This window comes from Ctenopharyngodon idella, chromosome 7, assembly GCF_019924925.1.
Source record: "Ctenopharyngodon idella isolate HZGC_01 chromosome 7, HZGC01, whole genome shotgun sequence".
NCBI lineage: Eukaryota > Metazoa > Chordata > Actinopteri > Cypriniformes > Xenocyprididae > Ctenopharyngodon > Ctenopharyngodon idella.
In genome coordinates this window covers 25513602-25539211 of record NC_067226.1, presented here as the reverse complement: position 1 = coordinate 25539211, position 25610 = coordinate 25513602, and the positions used below count along the sequence as shown (strand labels likewise).

Here is a 25610-nt window from a genome sequence, read left to right as displayed (position 1 = left end):
ACATTAAAGGGATAGTTTACCCAAAAATGAAAGTTTTGTCATCATTTACTCACCCTCAAGTTGTTCCAAACCTGTACAAGTTTGTTTCTTCTGTTGAATATTATTACTTCTGTTATATATAGTATTACTATGGAAGTCAATGGCTACCGTCAACTGTCTTGTTACCAACATTCTTGAATCTTTTGTGTTCAACAGAAGAAAAAATTCATACAGGTATGGAACAACTTTTCATTTTTGGGTAAACTATCCCTTTAATGTGTTGCTATGAGTTTACTAGGGTGTTCTGCATAGTTTTGGTGTGTTGCACTGCGGTTGCTAAGACATTCTGAGTGTTTTTTTTAATGTTTTTATATGTGGTTGATAAAATGTTCGAAAAAACACGAGACACAGGCATGGTCTCTCAAGACTCCTTTTATAAAAGCTTAACTTGAGCTTGGCGTTTTTAGAGTGCAGTGTTATGCGTTCCCAAAATATGGGAGATGTGAGTGCAGCGCAACAGTCATAGATGCTTAACTAGCACACTTTTACATAGAAAAACAATGGAAAAGCAACACAGTGAAATAAAAAAAAAATTAAAAAAAACGAGCTCTGTGTGAATGGTTTCTAAGTGTGTATGTGGTTTCAAGTGTGCACATGTTAGGTTGTTTTGGGTGGTTGTCCACTGGCCCAAGTGAAAATAAAATCCACCCTTAAATCAGATATCGTCCTGAGATATCTATGGAATTTTTTCCTCCATTTCGCTTAGAAAAGAAACAGCTCACCTCTCAAACCACATGACTTGCGGTCTCATTCACTTCTGCACCAAAATTGGTTTTAATACTCAGGGTTAGAGGTTTGTTCAAATCTCAGATCTCTAAGCAATAGTAAGTGACGTTTGCCTACTAACAAGGAAAAAAATAAGCATGCAGTGCAGTGATGTTATCCACCACTGGATGGCAGTAGAGTTTGCATGATATATGCTAGCGCTATGACATGGACATTTCCAGCTTCTGCTGCAAGAGAAATGACAAAAATTCTGCTGTGAATTACATCACGCATCCCCAACCCACACAGCCCTCTCTCTCTACTGTGGGATTGAGTTATCAGTGTGTGCTGTGCGCCGCTGAGTACGTGCGGATGTATTTCTGCGTGTGCACATTTGTGTATGTGTGTGAGTGTGAGTGCAGGATTTGTTCACATGCTTTTATATGAAAGCCACGGGGACAAACCAGTGAAGCATCACAGTGTAAATACAACTACACTGAGTCAAAGTGAGAGAGCGAGCAAGAGAGAGAGCAAGAAAGAGAAATCTCCCTCATGCCTCATGTCTTTTAACAAATCTGGCAAATGCAGCAAATGTAGTTTATCAGGTCCACATTTATCTATTTATAATGGCAGAGGTTAAAAATACCACATCCTGCCCTCACTGTTCTCATGACAGTCCACAAGGAGTGAGAAAAAATGAGCTAGTGGAGCAGAAAGCAAAAGAGCAAAGGGGAAGAGAGGACGAAAGTTAGACAGAAAACAACCAAACGGGGAAACAGAAAAAACAGCGAGAAGGATGAGAGATGAAACTGAAAGAGTGTACACAGGGAAAACTAAAAAGTACAGAGAAAGAAAGAAATACACACATTCTTACATTTTATGAAGACAAGCGTTGCCAATCTATTGCTAAGGTGTCCTGGTTGTTGTTGTTTTTTTGTGTTTGCTAGGGTGATTGGTTTTTAGGACTGCCCCCTAATAGTCGACTAAACAACTAATTTTATTAGTCGGTTAGTCGCAAACAATGACTCAGAAAACAGTAGTTTATGTAAGGAATAATTGACGACGAGCCGTTGAATTATTAGAAAATAATGCACACCTGAGGTGGTAATGCGGCCACGACGCGAAGCGGAATCAATGGTCTGAAGTCAATTATTCCGCTTATACTACGGTTACCACACCTCAAGACACTGTTCAAATGTTGTATTTCAAGACATTTGTCAAGTTTTTGTTCTTTAAACACTCTTGTGTGTGGGACTAATTTCTTACGCATCTCATCCCAAGCCTCCGTTGCTAATTCCAAAACGTCATTTCAGAGCTAGTAATGGAGCCTTGAGCTTTGATAGCAGAATAATACAGTTGATACAGTTATTAATGCACTTGAGAGAGAGAGAATAAGCATATGTGAATTAGCCTACCTGTGCACCTCTCACGGCAGCACTGTCTCTACTAATAGCGAAACTATAAGTTTATCTACCTCAAGAACCTCACAATTATTACTTTGCTGGTAGAAATGTAAACTATTTTACTGATCAATTCGTCAGAGCAGTGTGGACAACACGTTTCTGTGCGAGTGTGTGTCCGTACTATATAGTATGTGTGTACGTTTGAAAGAGAGAGAGAGAGAGAGAGAGAGAGAGGGAGGGAGAGACACAATAAAATGTATTTTGTGGCAAAAACCATGACAATAATTTGTCGTTTTCATCCTATTGTTTACTATATTTATTTGGTTGTTGTCGTTGTACGTTTAGTTTCTTTTGCGGTTGTAGGCTGTAAGGACCTATTGAAATTACTGAAAACATTTGGCAAAGTGATATGAAACTGTAATGCGGTCAAGACCTGCCTAGAAATACTTTAGCCGTGCGTTTCCCTGAAAATAATTGCACACCTTAGAACGTTGGTCAACCCATCAGATTCAACAGCCCCGTAGTATAATAGTAAATAATTAAAATGCCTCCTTGCTATTTTTTTGGACACTTTCATAATCATTACTTTTGCCGGTGTTTTGCGGCAAGCTTTATGTGTGCGCTTAAGCACGGAATAGGCTATATATTACGCCCCCCACCCCCCAGTATATATTTAATTCATTAAATTAATATAAACGTGCAATTAGTCGACTAATGGCTTAAATGAACGACTACTAGTCGGCTAGAAAAACCTTTAGTTGGGGGCAGCCCTAGTATCTTTTTCAAGCAAAAATGAAAAAGAAAGAAAAAAAGGAAGGAAGAAAGAAAGAAAGAAAAAAAGAAAGAAAGAAAGAACAAGTGCTATGTATCACTGACCTCGGAGGTCTTCTCCGATGCCTAAGGCCAGTCCATCCTTGGTCCACTGCACAATGCCTGAATAGTTGAAGACCACGCAGGACAGGACCACCCTCTGGCCCAAAACCACTGACTGGTCTGCAGGCTCCTGAGAGAACCGCGCCGTCCGCACTGAAACACAACAGACACAATTATTATTAAAAATATTAACATATCATGAGTGAGTATAACAATAACAGTACAATTACTGAAAGAACTTAGCTCTAGTTCAGTTTACTTCATGTGTTTGATGCAGCGAAAGTTAAAATGCAACAATATGTAAAAAAAATATTAAATTATGTTAATAAAACTGGAAGAGATTATAGCACTTGGTAAATATAAAGTTGATCTGTAACTGTCAAGGTGTTGTGGGTGGTTGCTAGGGAGTTGCTAAGCGGTTGTTCTGAGTGGTTTTGGAGGATGTATTAAAGGAAAAGTTCATTACAATTCTCAATCATATTTCTGAATATTCAATCGTTTTGCATTGCGATCAGTCATGTGACACGAAAACCAAAAAGTGGCATTGAACCTGGTGTAACGAATCTTTAGCAGCATTAACAATTTTCTAAACTTCTCCTTATATGTTCCTTAGAGGAAAGAGAGGGGTTTGTAATGATATTAGGGTGAGTAAATGATGACTATTATATATATTATTTTATTTTTAAATTATTTTTTATTAAAAAACGTGACATTAAGAAAAGTTAATATGTGACTGACTAAACGTAAGCAACAATCGTAAGAGTCAATGACTGAAACGCAGCATTACGCCTATATCTACTGAGCAGCTTCACTCTTACAATCAATCTTCTGAGTAAGTCAATGTGGTTTTTTGGAAGAAGGAACGTGTCCCTTGATACCAAATTCCAGACACATTTCTTCACCCGCAAAACATGGTATCCACCAGAGTCGCTCTCTTTCTCTGACACACAGGAGGATATTTGATACTCCAGACAAGCCCGAGTCTCCAGCTTGAAGAACTGACTTACAATGAAAGCTTTCATTCAGAGACTGAGTTGTGGATCTTTAATTGGACAGAAATCAAGAATGTTGTAAATTAAGTAAGGGTAACTCATATTTTCCCCGCATTCTTCTTTTCTTCGCTCAATGCTTTTCTTTCTTTCTTTCTTTCTTTCTTTCTTTCCTTTTCCACCAGGAGGCAGTTTGCAACCTTCCTTGTTCTTTTTTTCTTCCTTTCAAAAATGAAAGTCCTGTCATCGTTTTATCCACCCTCACAATGTCGCAAACCAGTATGGCATTCTTTCTTCAGTAGAATACAAAAGGAGAAATTGTGAAGTGTACTAGTTTCTCTTTTCCATGTACTACAGTATAAGGAATGAATAAATGATGACAGAATTTTCATTTTTGGGTGAACCATCCTGAGTTTTTAAGACTGAAAATGACACTAAAGCACCCAAGTAAATCAGAAAAGTATCATAAAAGTGGTCCATACACCTTTGAACTTTCGAAGCCATATGTGTGAAACAGACCAAAGTTTATGTTGTTACTGATCTTCCTCTCCACTGAATTCTGTGATTGAGTTGAACTTTAGAACCAGATGAGTCTGATTCATGAACAAAATATTCCGACTGTTTTTGTGAAAAAAACTAGGGGTGGGTCATCAGCATGAGTCTTCAGCAATTCCAGTCTCTTTCCTGTTATGCACCTATGTAACAAATTTGCATAATGCCAGCCTATGGTCTTCATTGGCTGCCAGTGAACCACGTCTGCTTTGACCCTCAAACTCTGTAGTTGCAGCTGAGGCCTGGAAGAGTTTCGTTCGTGTTATCGACATGTCGAGAAGATGCTTAAAACTATTAAAATTGACAAAAGGACAGAAAATTAAAAGTGAACACATAGAAATAAAAGTTAAAAATATAAAAAAAAAACATAATAGTATTTAAATGATGGCTAAAATAACCCTGCTTCAAACATCATGGGCCCTATTTTAAAGATCTAAGCGCATGGTCTAAAGCGCATGGCACAAGGGCATGTCCGAATCCACTTTTGCTAGTTTAAGGAAGGGAAAAATAGTCCGCGTGCCCGCCGCATGGTCTAAAAGGGTTGTCCCTATTCTCTTAATAAGTCATGGGTGTGTTTTTTGAGCGTAACATGCAATAAACCAATCAGAGTCTCATTCCCTTTAAAAGCCAGTTGCACTCGCGACATGGCAGATTCGCTATTTACATGGCGGAATTTGCAAGCGGAAAAACTGAACGCTTCTCTAGCGAGGAAACGGATCTCCTCGTGCGTGAGGTTAAAGCGCGCGAGCAGACCATCTATGGGACAAGAACACAATAATAATATTTTACATTGTAATCCTTTTATTTTGAATATTTGGCATGTTTGTGTGCTGCTGCGCGTCCCTGTGTGTGTAATAAGCAGAGTTTATGCGCGTTAGGCATTAGGCGCATATTACTAAAGTGCTCTTTAAATAACAAAAAAATATTGCGCCATTGACTTTAGACCAGGTTTCAGTTGTTTTCAGTTGCCTCAATAGCAACGCGCCAACAATGTGCCTGAACACACCTCGTTTTCAGACCAGCATGCGCATGGGCACACAAATGGGTGCAAATACATTTGCTATTTAAACAACGTGGCGCAGGACGTGAAAATGATAACTGCGTCGGGCTGAAACTAGCAAAAAACACGTTGCGCCTGGCGCCGCATTGCGCCGGGTGTGTGATAGGGCCCCATGTCACATGGACCACTTTTATGATACTTTTATTTCCTTTAGGAAGCTTGAAAGCTTCAGACCCCATTCACTAATACTTCATGGAAAAGATAAACCAGCAGAGCCTTCAGAATTTCTCCTTTTGTGTTTCACTAAAGAAAGAAAGTCATACAGGTTTGAAATGACATGCTGCTGAGTAAATGACAGAATTTCATTTCCCTTTAACTTCACATTCCTATGGGATTTCCTAGTAACGGCATCATCTAGTTTGGGGTACAATTAGCAAGAAAAGCCACTACTTTTGATCCGTTTTGTCATTTTTGCACAATTACTTGCAGTTTTCTATCCTTCTTGTTTAAATCCATTTTTCTCTCCCTAGCCCTGCCTTCTATTTCTGTGGTCTTCCTCTCTGGTTGGAGGGGGTTTGGAGACACGCTGTCACAATCCATTTATCACATTAAATATCAGCCCTCTAGCCCTCTCTTGTTCTCTCGCTCCCTCTCTCTCGTCTCTCATCCCTCCAGCATTCCTCTGTAGGTCCCCATCTCTCTCAGTTTCTTAACAACTGGCATATGCCCACTCATCCCCCCATGACCCCGTCCCTCTCTTTTTCTCTCCATGACTGTTTCCTCTCCTTCTCGTGCAACATCCATGATCACTTTGGGTGAAATTTAATAAAGTCAACAAGAGGAAGCAATTCTCTAATGACCATGAAAAACATCATATATTCTGTAGGATAATGCAGTTAATATGTTACTCTGGCATACCAAACCTCTTTTTTCTGCTTGCATGTCATGCACTTTGAATATCATTAAATAAATCTCATACTTGGGATAGTTCACCAAAAACTGATAATTTCATAATCTTTTACTCACCCTCATGCCATTCCAGACCTTTTTGACTTTCCTTTTTCCGTAGAACCAGTGTTGTTATCATTAATTAAAACAAAACTATTAAGCTAAAACTATATCTATCTATCTACAGTATCTATCTGTCTATCTATCTGTCTATATCCTTTACACATATATTAACAAACTTTTTTGTTAGATGTGATTAATTGTGATTAATCGATTTGACAGCACTATTTTTTATATAGTTTTAGTTTAATAGTTTTGTTTCAGTTAACGATAACAACATTGTTTATGGTTAACAATCACTTTTGTTAACTGAAATAAAGCTGAAATAAAATATAAATAACTTAAACTAAATATAAATAGAATAAAAATAAAACAAAATTAGAGTAAAAAACATAATAAAATTTAACCTAAAATTAAAAATGAAAACTGAAAATATAAAAATAAAAGCTAATTCAAAATATTAATAGATGCTATAATAGTATATAAATAGTACTAAAATAACACTTTGCTGGATACAAATCATGATATTTTGAAGAATATTTCTACAGTTTTTGTCCATTTAATGAAAGTCAATGGGGTCCAAAATAACACTGCTCGGGGTGACTTTCACTGTACCAACAAATAACACAAATATTTTTCAAAATATCTTCTTTTGTTTTCCACAAAAGACAACACAAGAGTGAGTAAATGACGAAAGTTTCACACACAAAAGTGACTAGATTTACGATTTACAAAAGATGATAAAACATGCAGAGAAAGAGGGACTCGAGCCATCTCAAGGGTCCAGAATTTCATAATAGAGACTTAGGGGTGGACTCTTATGACTTGAGCCAATAAGCAACCACCTGGCAACCGCATAAACACAAACTTGAAAAACCGTAGCAACTTCATAATCACTCTGTGGTAACCACCCACTACATGCATTGTTTTTCATCACATGTTCTACAGAAAATATAGCATCAAGTTACTATAGTTGATGTTATTATACAACGGGGCAGTATTTGGCCTTCACTAAAATCCATATCTATCCATTAACAGTATTACATCACAGGGAGGTCATGCAACCCAATGTGACAATGTGCTCTACGGCTGCCCGTCTTGTAAAGCAGCAGTGCATTTATCTATAGAAGATTACTCAGCTGCAATCGTCCTCTACCTAAAGGGCTTTGTGCACATATAAATATACGCTCATGGAATACATGCATAAAATGGGAGACCTGTGTACAGTATGCAAAAAGCTGTATGTCAAATGAGTAGTATTCATGAAACAGAAGGTGAACAATATGCGGATTCAATATCCGCTGAGACTCTGAGGTGTGCAGCCACAGGATACTTTACTATCCCATGAGGCCACTGGGGCCTAGGAGCTGTCAGATTCAAAAGGAGATCAGATTCAGGAAGCTTTTTTTAAGTGCTATAGGTACCAACAAAGATGTTCCTCATGGTTAATTTGTACTTGTGTAATGTCGCTCAAAATGTCTTTCATTCAACAGCAAAATTGTTAACTTCACTACAGTAGTTACCTCATACACAATAATGACTTATGCCAGGACCATTAGTACAGTAAAATTAATTATGGTGTGCTATACATTACATTACAGTGTGCTTACAGTACTGTACAGCCACGGCTCGTCTTTAAGGGAAGGTGGAGCAGTTAACCACAAAAATATTCACCCAAAACATATAAACTGGATCAATAATAAATTGTAAATGTGTTCAGATTTCTGCAACAAATATTTTTCTGATTTTCTAGACTATTTTAAGTTGTAAAGTGAGCAGGATATATTAAAATTTAGCGCATGGCTTCGGCAGGCATGTATTATGATACTAAGCAGGGCAGCGGGTGTCTGAGCCCTACTCAGCTCTACAGCGCCCCACAGTTTTCTAATGCAAATCTGTGGTGAAAAATGGAACTGCAGCACGCTCTAATTGAGAGCCATTAGGGCAGATTTCAGACTGCCCTGCTTATTTTCACACTACCCTACATAAACTTCGCTCCAGACCAAGATGATATTTCAATCCGCTATCAATATCAATTCAGCTCTGTGTATATTGGTCTGCATCATGTCAGTAACTAGTAGGCTTGCTGCGATAGTCGGGTTTTGACGGTGTTACCGGTGTTTAGCCTCAACACCGGTTACATCACTTGCTCACCATGGCACCGCCCCCACTGTCATTTTGATTTTTTTATAGTAATAAAAATCATTTAGTTCAGAACAGACACAATTAAAAACTGAACGTGTCTGCTCAATGCAGCGTGAGCTGAACAGCACAGACCAGCAGCAGGAGTCCGATTTCATTTATCACGGGACTGACAAGACGATGGCAGAAGATTTGGTTTTCAAAGCAAAATGTAAAAGTGCCTATTTGGGAATATTTTGGATTTAAACCCAATGCTAAAAGTGAAACCTGCAAAGGATTAGTTGTGTTTTTCTAGTTGTTGTGTTTTTCATTAAGAATAATAATGAACCCACCATTCAAGCAACTGCCGAATTGGCGCTAATTCGAAAGCAAAAGTAAAATGCGCACAGCTGCACGGACATTCATAACGGTGCATGTGCACTGGCGCAGAGTGAGCGAGCGTTTTCAGCTCATTGAAAACAAAAATAAATTTTTAAGTTTTCAAAAATCGCTCTGCTCCACATTATTATGAATTAGCAATTTAAAAGTGAGGTGCAACACTCCAACGTCCCCAACCCCCGTAGATTACCGGTGTTGTCACACGTCGATTAACCGGTGGGAAAACTTCCTCACCGTCACATCCATAGTAACTAGTTGGCATATCTGTTCTTCCTATGTGGACTAGCGTATCACTTAATTGAAAGTATAAAGCCTTTCATTTAAATGTGCTTGTATTTGCTGTATGCCATTTATATAGTTCTGTTGTGTTTGGTTTATGTTTGTTCTGAGAATAGACTTTACTTTCTTTTCCTCACCGGAATTCATCAACAACTTCTAACATCCTAAAACAACATTCAGAGGCAATAAATGCTAAATTAAGGCATTTTTAAGATAGCATTCTAAGCGTGTGTCGTGTACTTAAAGCCTGTCAATTAACATGAGAGCGCCACCCTCAGACTGAATAATGCAAGGTCATTAGAGCTCTGCCAAAAGTGTGTCTGCATGTATTCAGTGATTAGAATATAAAGCTTACAAAATGTTTATTGACATTCATTGTATGGACAAAAAAAAAAGACAGACCTTTTTCTATATTTGTATATGGGTGAGTAAATGATAACTGAATTTTGGATGAACTATTCCTTTACAATTTAATAAAATCTATTTGAATCTGAATTTCTATACCTCAATAATGTAAAAGTAATGTGAAATCTTTTGAATATGACATTTTTGTTTGTCTCTGTATATAAAAGGAGACCGGGGCAAGTTGCCACACTTTTTTCCCAGAAAAAATGTCTCAGAATGGCATCTTATATTAACTTGTTCGAATGCATGTCAGTGTTGTTTGATTGAACAGCTAATGCAAAAATATGATATTGTAATTTTAGTTTGGAGGACAGAATTGACTACATTACAACCCTTGACCTATAAATTCTCATGTTACAGTTAGACCCGCTCTCTCCTGTAAGGTCTCACTACGAACTTGATATTTATGAATCTACCAGAAGGAAACAAAAAAAGGGTGACAGAAGAGAAAGAGGAAAAGGGGAAGAGAGAAAGAGGAAAAGGGGAAGAGAGAAAGACACAGGGGAAATGAGGACAGAAAAACAAACACAGAGATGGAGAGAGAGACATGGCTGGAGAGGGAGTAAAAGACAACTAATGAGAGAGGACCTGAGAGAGAGAGAGAGAGAGAGTGAGAGAGGGCTTGTATAGTTTTCATTATGTGGGTTATGCTGCAGCGACAAATTTAGAGTGTCCTGATTTTCTTGAGTCACTGATCCCTGGGTACCAGCAGTAGTCCGTGCCACACTGCCAACGTCCTGACCGCACAAAGACGTGGTCACACACACACTCCGACCACACTTACACACCACACTCGTGTCAGGAACCACTTGACCGACCTGAGAGAACAGCCTCTCATCAAGGGATCGCCGAATCACAAACCCAGCACACCAGAAAATTCACTTCTGTCAACAAACATAAATCCTGAAGATTATCAGTTTTCACTCCAAGACTAACCGGATCCAATGAAACGCCTTGAGATGCGTGCGTTATAGTATGAAAATATTCAAATGCGCAACAAAGACTGAGATGATGTCATTTAAATATAAACCCCTTCATGAATAGAGATAAAAATGGATAAGCCCCGCCCCTTTCCCATTAACCAGAGAGAACTCTGCAGATTAGATATTGAAAAGATTTTCTTAATGATTAGTATTTTTGTCTTTTTTTTTCCAGATACAAATTTCTAATCCTAAATCAAGATACAGCAACTTAAGAAGCAAAATGACATAAGATATTTTTAGTCTTGATGTCTGAAAAAAATTAAAATTAAGTGAGTTTATGCTTAAAACAAGAGCAAATATCTGCTAATTGGGAAAAAAATAAAAAAAAATAGTTTTCCCTTTATCTGCCTTTACCCAACTGGCAGATATTTGTTCTTGTTTTAAGCTTAAACTCACTTAATTTGATTATTATTATCATTTTTAATTATTTTGCTTGTATCTTAATTAAAGAATGTTTAGATATTTGTAGTGGAAAAAAAGACAAAAATACTAAAATAATGTTTTGCAGCATTATTTATGATATCGTACTGACAAAAGCACAAAAAAAGGCAAAAATTGTTTTAATTTGTTTTTATTACACAAAAACAGAAGCACCTTGGAGCATCTGGAAACAGCATTTTCAACATCCCATCACATTTTATTGGTTTATTTTCTGTGTTTCATTCTTTTTGTACCATTTAAACAATTACGCAATGTTTTTTGAGATTACATATGAGAATCGAAGACAAAAAAAGACTGTCCCCATTACCTTCCTCGGCATACTTTAATCAAAACGGACCCTTCGAGGTAAAAATCCTAGATACTACTAGTAAAAACAGCATTGACACAATGTCAGACAAAAAAGCAGAGCTGTTCAAACTCCTCTGTGCGCATGCAGCGCAACGGACCAGACACTTCTGTGACTTCATGCGCTAGCCACTCTCAGACAACAAAGGAGTATGTCTGGACAAGGAATACGTCACCTGCTGCGGTCAAGGTGCCTATGCCGGAGCAACGGGAAAAAACCAATGGCTCCAAGTGCATTTGACACCTTTACAAAGGACAGTCAGCCACATCGAATGCTTTCGATGCTCAAATCATTTTATTCTCCATTACTGATTTCATACATCGCTGGCTCGTTAAACCGCTCTGTGTGTTGCTGTCATTGATAAATTAGCATCATATTATTTATTAGTATACATAAAGCTGTCATAATCCTTACGTCTGTCCAATTTTTAATGCATCCTCTATCGTAACCCCTCTCTCCATGCCTTTTTTCATCCCCTGCTCTCCAACCAATCGGGCACTTTCACTGGCTCATAGTGTTGCATCACCATAGCAACAGCTGACGTATGCAAAAAACTACCCTAAAAGTTTTTTCCTTGTTTGCAGGAATGTGCATGTGTGTGTATGCATGTATGTTTGTGGTTCACTTATGTGTTTGTTTGTGCCTCCTTGTGCTTTTTTAACATTTAAACAGTTAAATAAATATCTAGTTAAACAATTGCTAGAGATGCACCAATGTATCTGCTGATTTTTGATTAATTTAAAACCAACAGCATATCGGATATAGGATGAAAAAGGTAGGATGAACAGATACCAATGGCTTTTTAATTAACTGTGAAGGCGCTGAGTTGTATAATGTCTGATGTATAATCCAACGTCTTTCTCTGGTTAAAATAATTAAATACTTGCCAAAATGAAATGAAACCGCAGGGCTTGACAACAAGGACTGCCCGGTGCCAGCATGAACAGCGCTCAGGACAGTTGACGGAACTGTCACTGTCCCGATCTGGGGTGCGTTTCCCAAAAGCATCGTTAGCCAACTATAGTCGCAAGTTCCGTTGAATTGTATTGGTAACGACGGAACTTGTGACCATAGTTAGCTTCAGGAAACGCACCCCAGGCCAGTGCTGCTTTGTCACGAAATTTCACGTTTATATTTTGCATGTGTTTTTAAGCCTTGGGAATTTAAATATTCAAGAGCAAGAAGATGCAAAAGAGAACTCAATTTGGTACTCACTGTGTGAGAAGACACACATCCAGCGCGTGCCCGGAAAGACACGTCTCAGACAGTGTGCAAATACTGAATCGAGTTCTCTTTCACTTCTTCTTGTGCTTGAACAAACAAATTCACACAAAATGGTATCAAAATGCCCACAGTAAACACAGTCGGTTATGGCTTAAGTGAATGTAAACAGCTAAGAAATAAAATGCTTGTGTACTATCAGTATATTGGATCCATGTAGCTCTTAAAGTGACAGCAGCCTAATATTCCTGCTGCGCTGCTGTCTGTGTTTAATGTTAATCAAACAACAAAAGACAAAGAAAATGTGCTCACTGCTCTTGATTAAACAACTTTTGTAACTTTTCACACTTGAAATAGTTAACCCTGGGTCACTCTAAACCCTGGGTAAACAGAATATTGGGTTATCTTGCATCACGTTTCACACTGCTCATAATTTACCCGGGGTTAACAATTAATTCTGGGTATTCATAAGCTGACTTTCACATTGTACATTCCTAAACCCTGGGTTAAAGTTCTTATTTGCATATTTGCGGTGTCAGTGTCATTGATTGGATAAACGCAACATGCGACCTGTTTACATCAATCCAGCATTGAGCATCCTCATAGTATATATTGCCAACTGTACTATCAAGTTTATGCTGTATGGACATTTTGGACTATAAAGTTAAAAATGCAACAATCTCTTCTTCACTCAAATTGTCATGTTTTCAGTCAGCAATTTTTCCTCTCAAATGCTGAATTTACTGTTTATGTGCAATACACAGTGTTTCCGTTACTGTCCAAAGCAGGAAAATACAGTATTAGTACGCGATTGGTTGTCTGTTGCTAATCGTCTAGCTGTAACATTCTAACACCGCATCGTTTCACACTGTACAAGTTTGGCACAGAAGTGCGGGGTTAACACCGCAAAAGCGGCTCTGGAGCAGGGTTTCATAACCCCGGGTAAAAAGTGGTGCTAACCCCGCTTCTAAATTACAAGTGTGAAATGTTCCTTTACCCGGGGTTGAAAGCGGTGTTTAGATCGACGATAACCCAGGGTTAAGTGCAGTGTGAAAAGCTCTTAATAAGGATTAATGTATATTTTTATACAGTAGTGTTATCACTCCGCTGTGGCGACCCCTGACAAGAAAGGGGGCAAGAGTGTTGAGGTTCATTCACGCCATATCGTATTTACTGTAACTACGAGATTCTGGCTCGTAAAAAGCATTCACATCCTCGTAAAGCTCGTAATTCAATTTGTAAGCTGGGAGTTTTCTGAAAGCTCTCAAGAGTACCACGTGGCCGCTGTACCACCTGACTGTAGATTCATTTAGGCGTTGATCGTGGTGCCATAGAAACGCATAATTCCCAGTCCGAGGACGTGAACAGCTCCGAATATAACGTCACGTGTTGTCATCTCAAGATTACGGTAATTACGCGGTAGCGTGAATGCAGCATTATCTTACATTTGATTACTTTATTCAGTTTCTGTACCTGAAAACTACTGTAAAGCACTGTTTATTTCATATGCATATTTGTTCTGTATTATTTATTTATTTATTTTGAAAGTTAAATGGATCCAATCCATGTTCATTGAAGATAATTTGATGATGCAGCAATAAACTAACTTGTACTGTATATCTTAATGCATGTGTTTTTGAACTTTGCTAATTTAAAACATGATCCAAACAGTAATCTATTTTAATGACAACAGTAATATCGGAATCAGCCAATCATTGTTTGTTAAAGTCAATATCGTATCGGCCAAAAAAATACTATTGGTGCATCCCTAACAATTACCCAATGTTTTTTGAGATTACAAAGGAGAATGGATGTGTATATATGTGTATGCATGTACATATGTGGTTTGCTAAGGAGTCCTCTTTGTGCTTTTTCAAACAGTTAATGTTCTCTTCTAACAATTTAACAGTTAATGCATGAACAAGTGCAATGACAAAAAATGGTCAAGAACAACCTAAATCACCCAGGCAGCCTGTTTTTACAGTTACTAGCTAACAGTGTACGAGCTCTTTGCTTTGTTATATACAGGTCTAGTGTCCCTCTCCGTCGTCAACATTTCCTCATGTCGTCTCTTATTTGTCCGCAGCCTCATCCGATGCTTTCCCTTCATCATCTTCCCGCTTTGCTTCTCTAGATTCGCCCTTGCCATTCCTGACAGCGAGGAGAAACACCTCTTTCCCCGTGTCGCTCTCTCATTCTCATCTTCCTCTTCACACCTCTCTCTCCTCATCCTTTTCTCCCCTCCATCCCTCGTTTCTCTTCTTCTCGTTCTTTGTCCCTCTATCTGTGCAGCCCAGAGTTGCTATAGAAACCAATCTATTTGAAATAGGAGGGAAGGAAAATTATTTCTCGCAGGTTTCTACTCTTCCCCCATTTCGCTCCTTTCTCGGCTGCCGCGTCTTGTCTTCTGCAGCATTTATAGAGCTGATTTTAACATTATTTATTTGCGTGAATGGCTGTTGGGGCTATTGTTGCCATGGCTACTGTGGGAACATTGACATAATATTACATACAGTGACCATGGCAACCTCAAGGGTCATCAGCAGAGTGCTATGCTAATGCTTGGACGGACTGTCCACTTTCAATAGGCAGAGGCTTGAAGTATTACCTAATACCTCACAGACATCCTTTCAGCGCACTAAATATTTGGCTTTCCAAACAAATATCAAGAGGCTGAGAATGCCAGATGTGGTTTGTGTGTGTGTGAACGCATATGAGGAAACACGCACAGACCGACATTAAACTCGCTCTCAGAAGACATTTATTGCTGTTTCATCATATGCCTTTTATTTTATGACTTTGACGTACTTTGATGCAAAAGAATGGAAAACACTTGTCATTAAAAAGCAAGCGCTCCACTCAACTGTGGGAATCTCCTTCAATGCCGATCTAAAGATGAGCTATGCTGATGAGTAACTAGCCAAGGGTCATTAATGTCTAAATGATGTTTACACGCTCTTAATGTATTCATCAGTAGCTTCAAGTCAACATGAAATGCCGTTCACAACCCATTTTACTTCAGTGTTATTCCAAAATAAAAAATAAAATGCATTTACGAGTAGTTTTGCAAAATTCTGGGAATTTTTAAAGTTGGAAACTTTTCATGGGAATTAATGGGAATATATAGGAATTAACAGGAAATTTGCAAAATTGCAGGTTAGCCTATAACAGGGAGCTTAAATGTAGTTTAAAAAAAACATGTTGCAGCATAATCTTGGTTTAAAAAAAAAAAAAAATTATGCTTAAAATACCAGATTTAATTAATTCAGTACAATTTCTACTCTGCGCACTCCTGAATTTGCTTTCATTTTACATTTTTATTGGGACTTTTTTTGGGGGGTCGGGGTGGAGGGAATGCTTTCATTTTACATTTTGAATGGGACATTTTGAGGGGGGAAGAGGATCACAGGGAATATGTTTATTTTATTTAACATTCATGCTTTTTTTTTGTTCAATGAAAGAATCGATTAAAGTTCTACACACAAATAAATCAAAGTCAAAAATATCATTTTTTAAAATTTGTATTAGTTTGCAAGCATGTTTGCTTATGACCGAACAAAATGTTTATATTTATGTTTGTATACGATACAGTTTATATAAATTACCCCAAATTTCTAATTAATTCCCATTAAAGGGTTAGTTCACCCAAAAATGAAAATAATGTCATTTATTACTCACCCTCATGCCGTTCCAGACCCGTAAGACCTTCGTTAATCTTCGGAACGCAAATTAAGATATTTTTGTTGAAATCCGATGGCTCAGTGAGGCCTGCATAGCCAGCAATGACATTTCCTCTCTCAAGATCCATTAATGTACGAAAAACATATTTAAATCATTTCATGTGAGTACAGTGGTTCAATATTAATATTATAATCACGTGGTTTCAGCAGTTTGGCGGTTTGACACGCGATCCGAATCATGATTCGACACGCTGATTCATAACGCTCCGAAGCTTAATGAAGCAGTGTTTTGAAACTGGCCATCACTATATAAGTAGTTATTTTGTTTTTTTTGGCGCACCAGAAATATTCTCGTCGCTTTATAATATTAATATTGAACCACTGTACTCACATGAAATGATTTAAATATGTTTTTAGTACCTTTATGGATCTTGAGAGAGGAAATGTCATTGCTGGCTATGCAGGCCTCACTGAGCCATCGGATTTCAACAAAAATATCTTAAATTGTGTTACGAAGATTAACGAAGGTCTTACGGGTGTGGAACGGCATGAGGGTGAGTAATAAATGACATTATTTTCATTTTTGGGTGAACTAACCCTTTAAGTTTCAAACTTGGAATATTTCCAAAATTCCACAGCTTAACTTCCCATGGAAAGCTTTTGGAAAGTTTCCAGAAAGTTTACCAAAAATTTTCTACCCCTTTGATTTTTTTTATATTCAACAAAAAATTAAGGCAGAACTTTATTTGATCTATCGGTAATATACGATTACAATGGCCTTGGTTCCAAATGTATTTTTCCCATAAAAAACTTCTTTAGTGAGGGAAAGAATCCCATGGAAGAATCATGATTAATGTGTTTTTTCACCAGGTTTTAACACGATTATGTTAATAAGCTGACATATTAGGATTTTTACTTCCGGGACCCAGCTGCTGTGAGACAAGGGTAGCTGCAGGTCATAATGGGTGTGCCAAAAGGTTCACAGTGGCTGTGTCTGAAAACTGAAAAATGCTGCTTCCTTAGGAAAGATATGAAGGTAGGAATGCAACAAGGCACATCTGAATCCAGTGATAGTGCCACATCCTGTCTTGTGAGATACCTTCATATGATCGATTTTTGAAGGCAGCATAGATGTATTCTTCGCTGCCTTTGATACCCCACAATCCCATGCGTTCCATTCCATGACAGTTGAGCTAAAAAATATATATATATATCTGATTGTGGTTGGTGGTCAGTTTTGGTGTAAATGTTCATTTTTGACCAACTTTTGTCCACTTTTGATGTCATTTCTAGCGAGAAATTAAATATTCATTAGTTATCACCAAAGCTCTCTTTATTTTGATGTAGATCATTAAACCGTTACGCTGCCTCAGAAGCCTCTCTGAAATCAGTTTTGTGAGGTACCTTCATGTGCAAACTCCGCATGCAAAGCCATTGCCTGATTGGGCAGCGAGGCAACAAGCCAGCTGCCTAAGCTTTCGGACGCAGCCAATGCTACAGCAGAAAATAACCCCTAACCCCACCCCACACCATAACAGGCTGCTTTCACAACCAATTTTAAGGACCTTTTGGCACGCCCACTACCTTTCAGCACGCATGTTACTTCGACCAGCAAATACCCACACTTGACTTTTGCTGCACTCTATTGATTGGATCGAGAAAAGTGGAAGGCACATACCAGAATGGAGACAAGCGGTTGTAGGAGAGGGGTTGAAAAGTTGTTTCAGAGGTAGAGCTAGTTACTACAGTTTGATGAAAGATTATTAAATCAATTTCTTTTTCTTTTTTTTTTTTTTTGCTAACACTTCACATTCAGGTTCAATTTATTAACATTAATGCAATAGGTATCAGAAACTAACAATGAACAACACTTTTGTAGCATTTAATAATCTAGATTAATATTAATTTATACATTATGGTTTCACAGACAAGGCTTAAGATAGTCCTAGACTGAAATGTATGTTTGAGCTGTTTTAACTGAAAGCAACTTGCACTGACATATCTTAAAATATGTTAGAGCCATTGTTTTGTCTCGAGATGCACACCAGTAATGTTTTTTTTCTAGGGTACTTTTATAAAAGCTACTTAAATACCCTAATTGAGCTAAGGCCTAATCCTGGCTTAATCTAAACCCTGTCTTTGAAACCGGGCCTTAGAGTACTATTAACATCTAACATTTTAAGTTCAATTAATAGGCCTATTAATGTTTGATGAACAGTCAACAATAGTAAATGAATAAACATTAACCAAAATTTAAAAAAATGACGTAAAAGTATTGTTTATTGTTGCATTAATTGAAGGTTACTGAAAAACTGTTAACTTGCACTAATGAATGCTCCTCAATAAGCCCAGGAACATACGTTAGTAAAGTCAAAAGGTCCATTTTGGTTTCACATTGACTTTACAATGCATCTTTGTATTGAGTCAGCACCGGAACAGCTAGCATTTTTAACAGCTCTACATTTTGGTCCACAACCTCACCGGGTGACCGGTAATAATGCTTTTTGATGCAGAACGCCTCGCTGTCTCCCCAACTGTGAACGGCTTTTATTGCGGGTCGGCTGATTGGCCGAATTCGTCGATCAGCCCTCCCTGATTTGAAAACTTCAGAGAACAAGAAATGACATCACCATCATCATCAGCCACATTCCATTGCAGTGGGGGAGGGGAAGCAGTGGGAGGGGATGTCTGAAAAACTCCCCACACACACACAGATAAACACACACACACACACACACACACACACACATACGCACAACAGAGGAGAATCTCATCAGTGTCTACAGTACAGAGTGGCCTCTTCATCATGCGCTCTCTTTTAATTCATGTGCTTCTCCATCTCTCTCTCTCTCCCTCTCTCTTTTTTTTCCCTCTGTCCCTGTTTCCCTCTCCCATTCCGTGACCCCTCCCCCTCTCTTCTGACTACAGGAATGTAAGAAACACATCTGGAACTTATTAGAAAGAGGGAAGGGGGAAAACGAACTGGGGGATGGAAAGAGGGAGAAGGGAAAAATGAGAAGACTGAGGGAGTGAGGAACGACAAAAGAATGAAAAGCAGAGCGAGGGCCAGAACAAGGGGCCACTCAACAAAACCATTTCTGGAAAGAAAGAGATGTGCAATGCAGGAGCGAAGGCGAATTTTAAAGGGATAGTTCCCAGAAAATTAAAATTCGGACATTATTTGCAACATGTCACTGCAAACACGTATGACTTCTTCTGTGAAACTCAAAAGGTGACATTTTGAAGAATGTTAGGGTTGTTTTTTGTCCATACAGTGACAAAGAATGGGAACTGGAGCTTTCAAACTTTAATAAGAAAGCAAAAACACTGTAAAAGTATCATAAAAGTAGACTATATGGCATATATTTTAAGGTTTAAGTGCATGACACTTTTGTCTAACATCGACTAACTCATATGACTCCAGTCAGACTAAGGGTTTACATGAAATTTTAAAAAGACAAATTATTGATTTAGTCCGACTGAAATTGAATGAGTTGAACTCGAGATTTGAATCATTCCAATTTGTGAGCTGAGTTTTGTGAACCAGATGAACTGATTAACTGAAAAGAACTTACACTTTTATGGTATTTTATGGTGGTTTTTGAAGCTTGAAAGCTCCAGTTGCTATTCATTGTAGTTGTATGGGGGAAAAAATGGCTGGTGCATTCTTCAAAATATCTCCTTCAGTGTTCCACAGAAGAAATAAATGCAAGTTCGGATTATGACATGAGAGTACATGATCAAGGAATTTTCATTTTTGGTTAAACTATTCTTTTAAACATAACAAAGTAACAGCTAACGCTGACAAAACACAATGTGAATGAATGGAAGGCTGTTCATCTGAAGGGAAACATGGCATGTTCAAAATCGTTTCAATGAGATGGGATGTGGGAGCCCCTAAAAGAGGCGAGGGGGGTTCAAAGATCCTCGTCTAAGCCGGGCCTTTGAACTTTTCCCCCCTCACATTCATTGGAAGCAAGAGAAAGAGAGAGATTGGAGAAGAGAGGGTGTGAGCAGCCTCTTCTATGAGAGCAGTCGGGCATGAGTAATAATGCCTTTCTCTCCCTCTGGCCTAAAGCACACCCCCCTCTAGTTCCCCCTTCACCCATCCACCCCCCAATAACAACAAAAAGAAAACTCAAATCTTTGTCAATTCAGTCCCTCAACTTCACCCACCTGTCCCCAGTGTTGTCTTTTCTTACAGGCTCACCTCCAGACACAACGACACTAAAACTACATATTTTCAAAATCCACTAGTCGGTGGGTTTCCTGAACAATTAATTGACTAATCGGTCTCAAAGTCGTGATGAAACAGAAGTAGTGACAGATGTTTTCCTCTGTAATGTGACGCACATTCAAGAAAAACAGATTATCTGGGGGGAAAAAAGTAGGGTGGGGACTTGGTTCTGTCCATCATCGGTTGTTGACTGTATGGAGGCAGATCTGAATGTGATCTTGCAGTCGATTGTGGAGGTGCAGGGTTTAAGCGGACTAAAAGACTGAAGAAGTCCGGCATACGTCATAGAATGCAGGGGTCTTGATGCCCATTTTTAAAGGTGCAAAGGTAAAAACTGCTTTTATTTATTTTAAAAACCATAAAAAGAACATGCATTGCTCATGCCAGCATGATCAAAATAGCCAAACACAGCAATATCCATTAGTACATCATATAAATATCCTTCTATAACAAGCTGATACAGACACACAAACCAATTCCTCAATTAGATTTCATCTTTAAGGGGTAGTTCATCCAAAAGAGAGAAGAAAGAAAGTCATACAGATTTGGAACGATTCACACAATTTTTTTTGTTTGTTTATTATTATTTACATTATCTCATGAGGAACTGGCTGAAATGTATTCGCTGATACACTGCAGAAGAAATTTAATTCTCAAATCGTGTTCAGAAACAAATATGGTGAATCAATACATCACATCACTGACACAAAGAGACATTGGTTGAATATGTGAGAATAAGACCAAATTTTCACTCTCCAATTTTGGTTTCCTACACAAAACTATCATAATGGCTCTAAAATTTGGACAAAAAGCGCACAAGTCACACAAACTGCTTTATGGTGTTTTTGGAGCTTGATAGATTTTGTTGCATTAAGATCCTTTAAAAATCGCTGATACTGAGCCGGCGTTTTGACATAAACACGGAAACCTGCACTGCGTTCACTACGTCAACTGCGTATGACAACAGTTCAAATTGTTCAATAAAGTCGTTATTTTTGTTTTGTTTTTACACACAAAAAGTATTCTTGTCGATTCATAACATTAAGATTGAACCACTGTAGTCACGTTGACTATCTGAACAATGTCTTCTGGACCTCAAAAGGTGCAAGGACGTTGCCGTATATGTGTGCTTCAGAAACTCTCTGATTTCATCAAAAATATCTTAATTTGTGTTCCGAAGATGAATGAAGGTCTTACGGGTTTGGGACGACATGAGGGTGAGTGCCTAATGACAGAAATTTCATTTTTGGGTGAACTAACCCTTTAAGTGTTCAATGGAAAGAAACAGCAAATGGGTTTGGAACAACATGGGGGACAGTAAATGAAATGCTTTGTGAGCTATCATTACAAACAGAGCAGGTGTGCTCAGTACTGCTCACATAGATCTACCTTCAGTTCTAACCCTGCTTATACACACACCTGCCTGTAATTTACATGTGAACCTGAAGACCGTAATTAGCTGGTTCAGATGAGTTTGATTAGATATGGAACTCAGCAGGAACACAGATATCCATGAACAGAAATTGAATATCCACTTCTGACTATCATTTCACAAAAACTCTTTAGATTGTGTTTTAAAGTGATTTATCAACTTATATGTCTAAAAGTGCCCCTATTATGCTATTTTAAAGGTGCAATGTGTAAAATTTGGGAGGATCTATTGACAGAAATGTAATATAATATACATAACTATGTATTTAGTGGTGTATAAAAACCTTACGTTTTTATTACCTTAGAATGAGCAATTTATATCTGCATACACCGCGGGTCTCCCCTCCATGTCAAGTCGTCATTTTGCGCCGGCATGTTTCTACAGCAGCCCTAAACGGACAAACACTCTACAAAGCGCGTTTCATCACTATATTGTTCTCCTTCCAAATCGTTTGTGTTTTTAGAGGCAGTTTGCATCGTCACTACGTTGAATACACGTGAAGAAGTAGTAGGTGAGCATTATGCACATTTGTTACATTGTTACGTAGGTTTGTAACATGAAGTGAGACTGTAATTGCTGACGACTCGTTTCAGCAGTTCAGAAACAATTCTTTCTTTTAGGAGACAATAACTTTATTATCTTTAAAACTTTGCAGACCTTTTACATTCACAAACAGCTACTGTATATTACACACTGCATGAAATGTAATATTCGAAAAAGCATAACAGGCACTTTAACCATAAGAAATACTGATACAACAGGAAATCATGCTGACACCGCACACGATCACCTCATTGATATGATGCTGTGTTGCATTGCATATGGATTTTTTAAAGACAAAATTAGTAATAATCTAGAGAAAAAATTAGTACTGCATAATAAAAATACATTATCAAAGTCCTGCAACATTGTATGATTAAACAAAGTTCTTTGTAAAAGGTTAAATTACAGGACATGCCTGTACACAGAGTGATTCATGGGACTACTGCAGGTTTTATTAGAGGTATTGCTTCTGAATGACTCCTGGCTGCTATGATGGAGTGCGCCTGATGCTTAAACTCACATTACAACGTCTTTTCACTGTACAAATTATAGACCTCTTCGTTATAATGCACAAGTAAAACAACACCTGACATGTTTAAGAATGCCTGACAAACTCATAATGAACATCACAGGGGGAAAAATTCACTGCTTGGGTTACAAAAAAAGGAAAAGTTATTATCTCTTCTCATTATCAGGACAGAACATGGTAACAAGGAACATCCGTTACAGTATGTGCAGATGGAGTCACATACACTCACTGCCGTCTCCTGAGCAGGTTACTATGCTTCACAATGTGTGCTTAATGTTGACCTATATTACTACACTGCATACAGCACTATTGAACAGTTATTAGAAAGACAATGGCTGCATTGTTGTGTGAGGTCATCGCAATTGTCTCTGCTAACCTTTTAAAAGTCATTACAGTTTATTTGAAGGGCCAATTTACATGCCAAGTCATGTTGCTTTATGAGCTGAGGCGTCTGACCCGAGTATATCATTTTCTCAGCACCGATACCTTTATACGTTCCACCTTAAGACACAATAAATCATTACAGATGACATCAGTGCATGTACATTACTGTACAATTGTTCCAACAAAACTAATGCAGTCAACTTTCAGTCATCATTTACTCATTTTAAATGCCCAAATGTCTAAAATTCTGTCTTTTGTTTTTTCACAGACAAAACAAAGTTATACAGATTCGGAAAAAAACAAAACAAAAAAAAAAAAAACACTGAGGTTGATGAGAAAATGACCACATTTTCATTTAAGTGATCCCTTTAATGTGCTCTTTAAGAGAGTGCATTGCTACCTGTACCTTTCACACGGTACTTTCATTCATTCTAGTGAGTCATTCTGTATTCTGTTTCATTTTATAATAGCTTTAAACGTTGTGTGATGCTGAACAAAGCCGTGTCTGTATCCCTGGAAGACAAATCTCCCCAGATCTTGTCGCATACTGACGTTCAAAGCACCTGAACCTGTTTTCAAAAGGTATTTCTCGATGAATATGCATGTTTCTGCTTTGATTCTGGACCTTGTGAGAATGGGTTACATCATTCGTTACCTTCCTGGGACAAAAACACGCCCCTCACCTATGATGGAGTGGTCTGTACCTGCTCTCTGCTTCACATACGCACACATGCACAGTGTGTGACAGTAGACAATAGGGAGGGTGTCCGCATAGGCGCGATCACGGGAAAAGATGCTGTAATCTAACAGGTAGAGCACTGTGCTGTCGCCTAGCAACTCGCTGGATACATTAATACAGGCGCACCTGGATTTGCACAATGCAAAACATTAATTGGCCGTGCTATGTCCATTGAAAATTCTGTGATGAAACGTACTTGACTGTGAGTGTCTGACATGCGCAGGTGCTGAAAATACCTACATGACCCCGAGAAAAGAAAACGAAGTGGTGCGTTTCTTTATGCGGGAGTCTGTCAGAGAACCCCTGCATGCGTGTGCATGTGCGCGTGCCCCCCAGCCCCCCTCAAACCTCTAGTCTAATTTGTATTCTCATGACGAGAGCATGTTTGACGGGAGGGACCGCCGTTCTTCAGTCTTCCGCACTGCCAGTTTTTTCAGTCATCCCGTCATTGAGGGATCGAACGACATCACTGTTAACTTTGCGCGTGGAACGCAAAGGTCACGTTGCACCTTTATGACCGGACAGATATGAACGCTATAAGATCCACAGTACATCTCCCCCCGTTCTCCTATTTCTCTCTCATATACGCTCACACATATACAACTTTCAGCTCGCGGTTCATTAAGCTGAGTCTCTTACCTCTGTGGAAACTCAACGCCAAACTCAGAAGCAGCAGCAGTCCCTGCATGGTTCAAATCTCCTCATGGGGAGCGTCAAAATCCCTCCAACGGTGGATTATAATCCTTCCATTCACGTGTTTGCTGTGTATTGCCCCTTTTCTCCCCCCTTCGCTACTTTTAACGCATTTCTGGTCGTTTTTCTTCAGCCGTTCCCTCTTTTGCCCTCCTCTCTTGCGTCCTCAACGACGCTCCGGTTTCTTATTAGTGGCACATTCCTTGTTCATCGCGCTCGCTCTCTCTCTCTCTCTCTCTCTCTCTCTCTCTCTCTCTCTCGTGTCAGCAGCTGCTCCCTCCCTTTCTGTTTCTTTTCAGTGATGTCCAATTCATGAACGAATCGTTCTCTCGAACTGAATCTTTTCAGTGATTCTGATGAACCGGTTTGTTTACGAATCGGACTGAATCTGTCTTAACGGCTTTCGAATCAAATAACTCGCTGACTCATGAATCAGCACTTTTTTTTTCCGATATCGAATCAGAGAATCATTCCAAATTGCGTAAAAAGTTGTTCATTTGCTTTTTTTCCCCACTTAACTTTTTGACCGCTATGCGAAGGGGAGAGTGGGGTAAGATGAGCCGTTTTTTACTTATGTGGTCCTCAAGATAAGGGAAAATGAGGCAGAAG

The 25610-nt window shown here is 38.6% G+C and overlaps 1 protein-coding gene across 2 annotated transcripts in view; it reads right to left on the bottom strand.

Annotated features, from left to right (window-relative positions):
- Positions 1-25214, bottom strand: part of kirrel1a (kirre like nephrin family adhesion molecule 1a) — a 42086-nt gene extending 16872 nt beyond the window's left edge. For both annotated transcript variants that reach the window (XM_051901380.1, XM_051901381.1), the window contains exons 1-2: positions 24948-25214; positions 3024-3173 (exon numbers count right to left, since the gene is read on the bottom strand). In XM_051901380.1, the coding sequence (XP_051757340.1) occupies positions 3024-3173; positions 24948-24996 (199 nt within the window). In that variant the 5' untranslated portion in view covers positions 24997-25214. The remainder of the gene's footprint in view (positions 1-3023; positions 3174-24947) is intronic.
- Between the last annotated feature and the right edge of the window lie 396 nt (positions 25215-25610).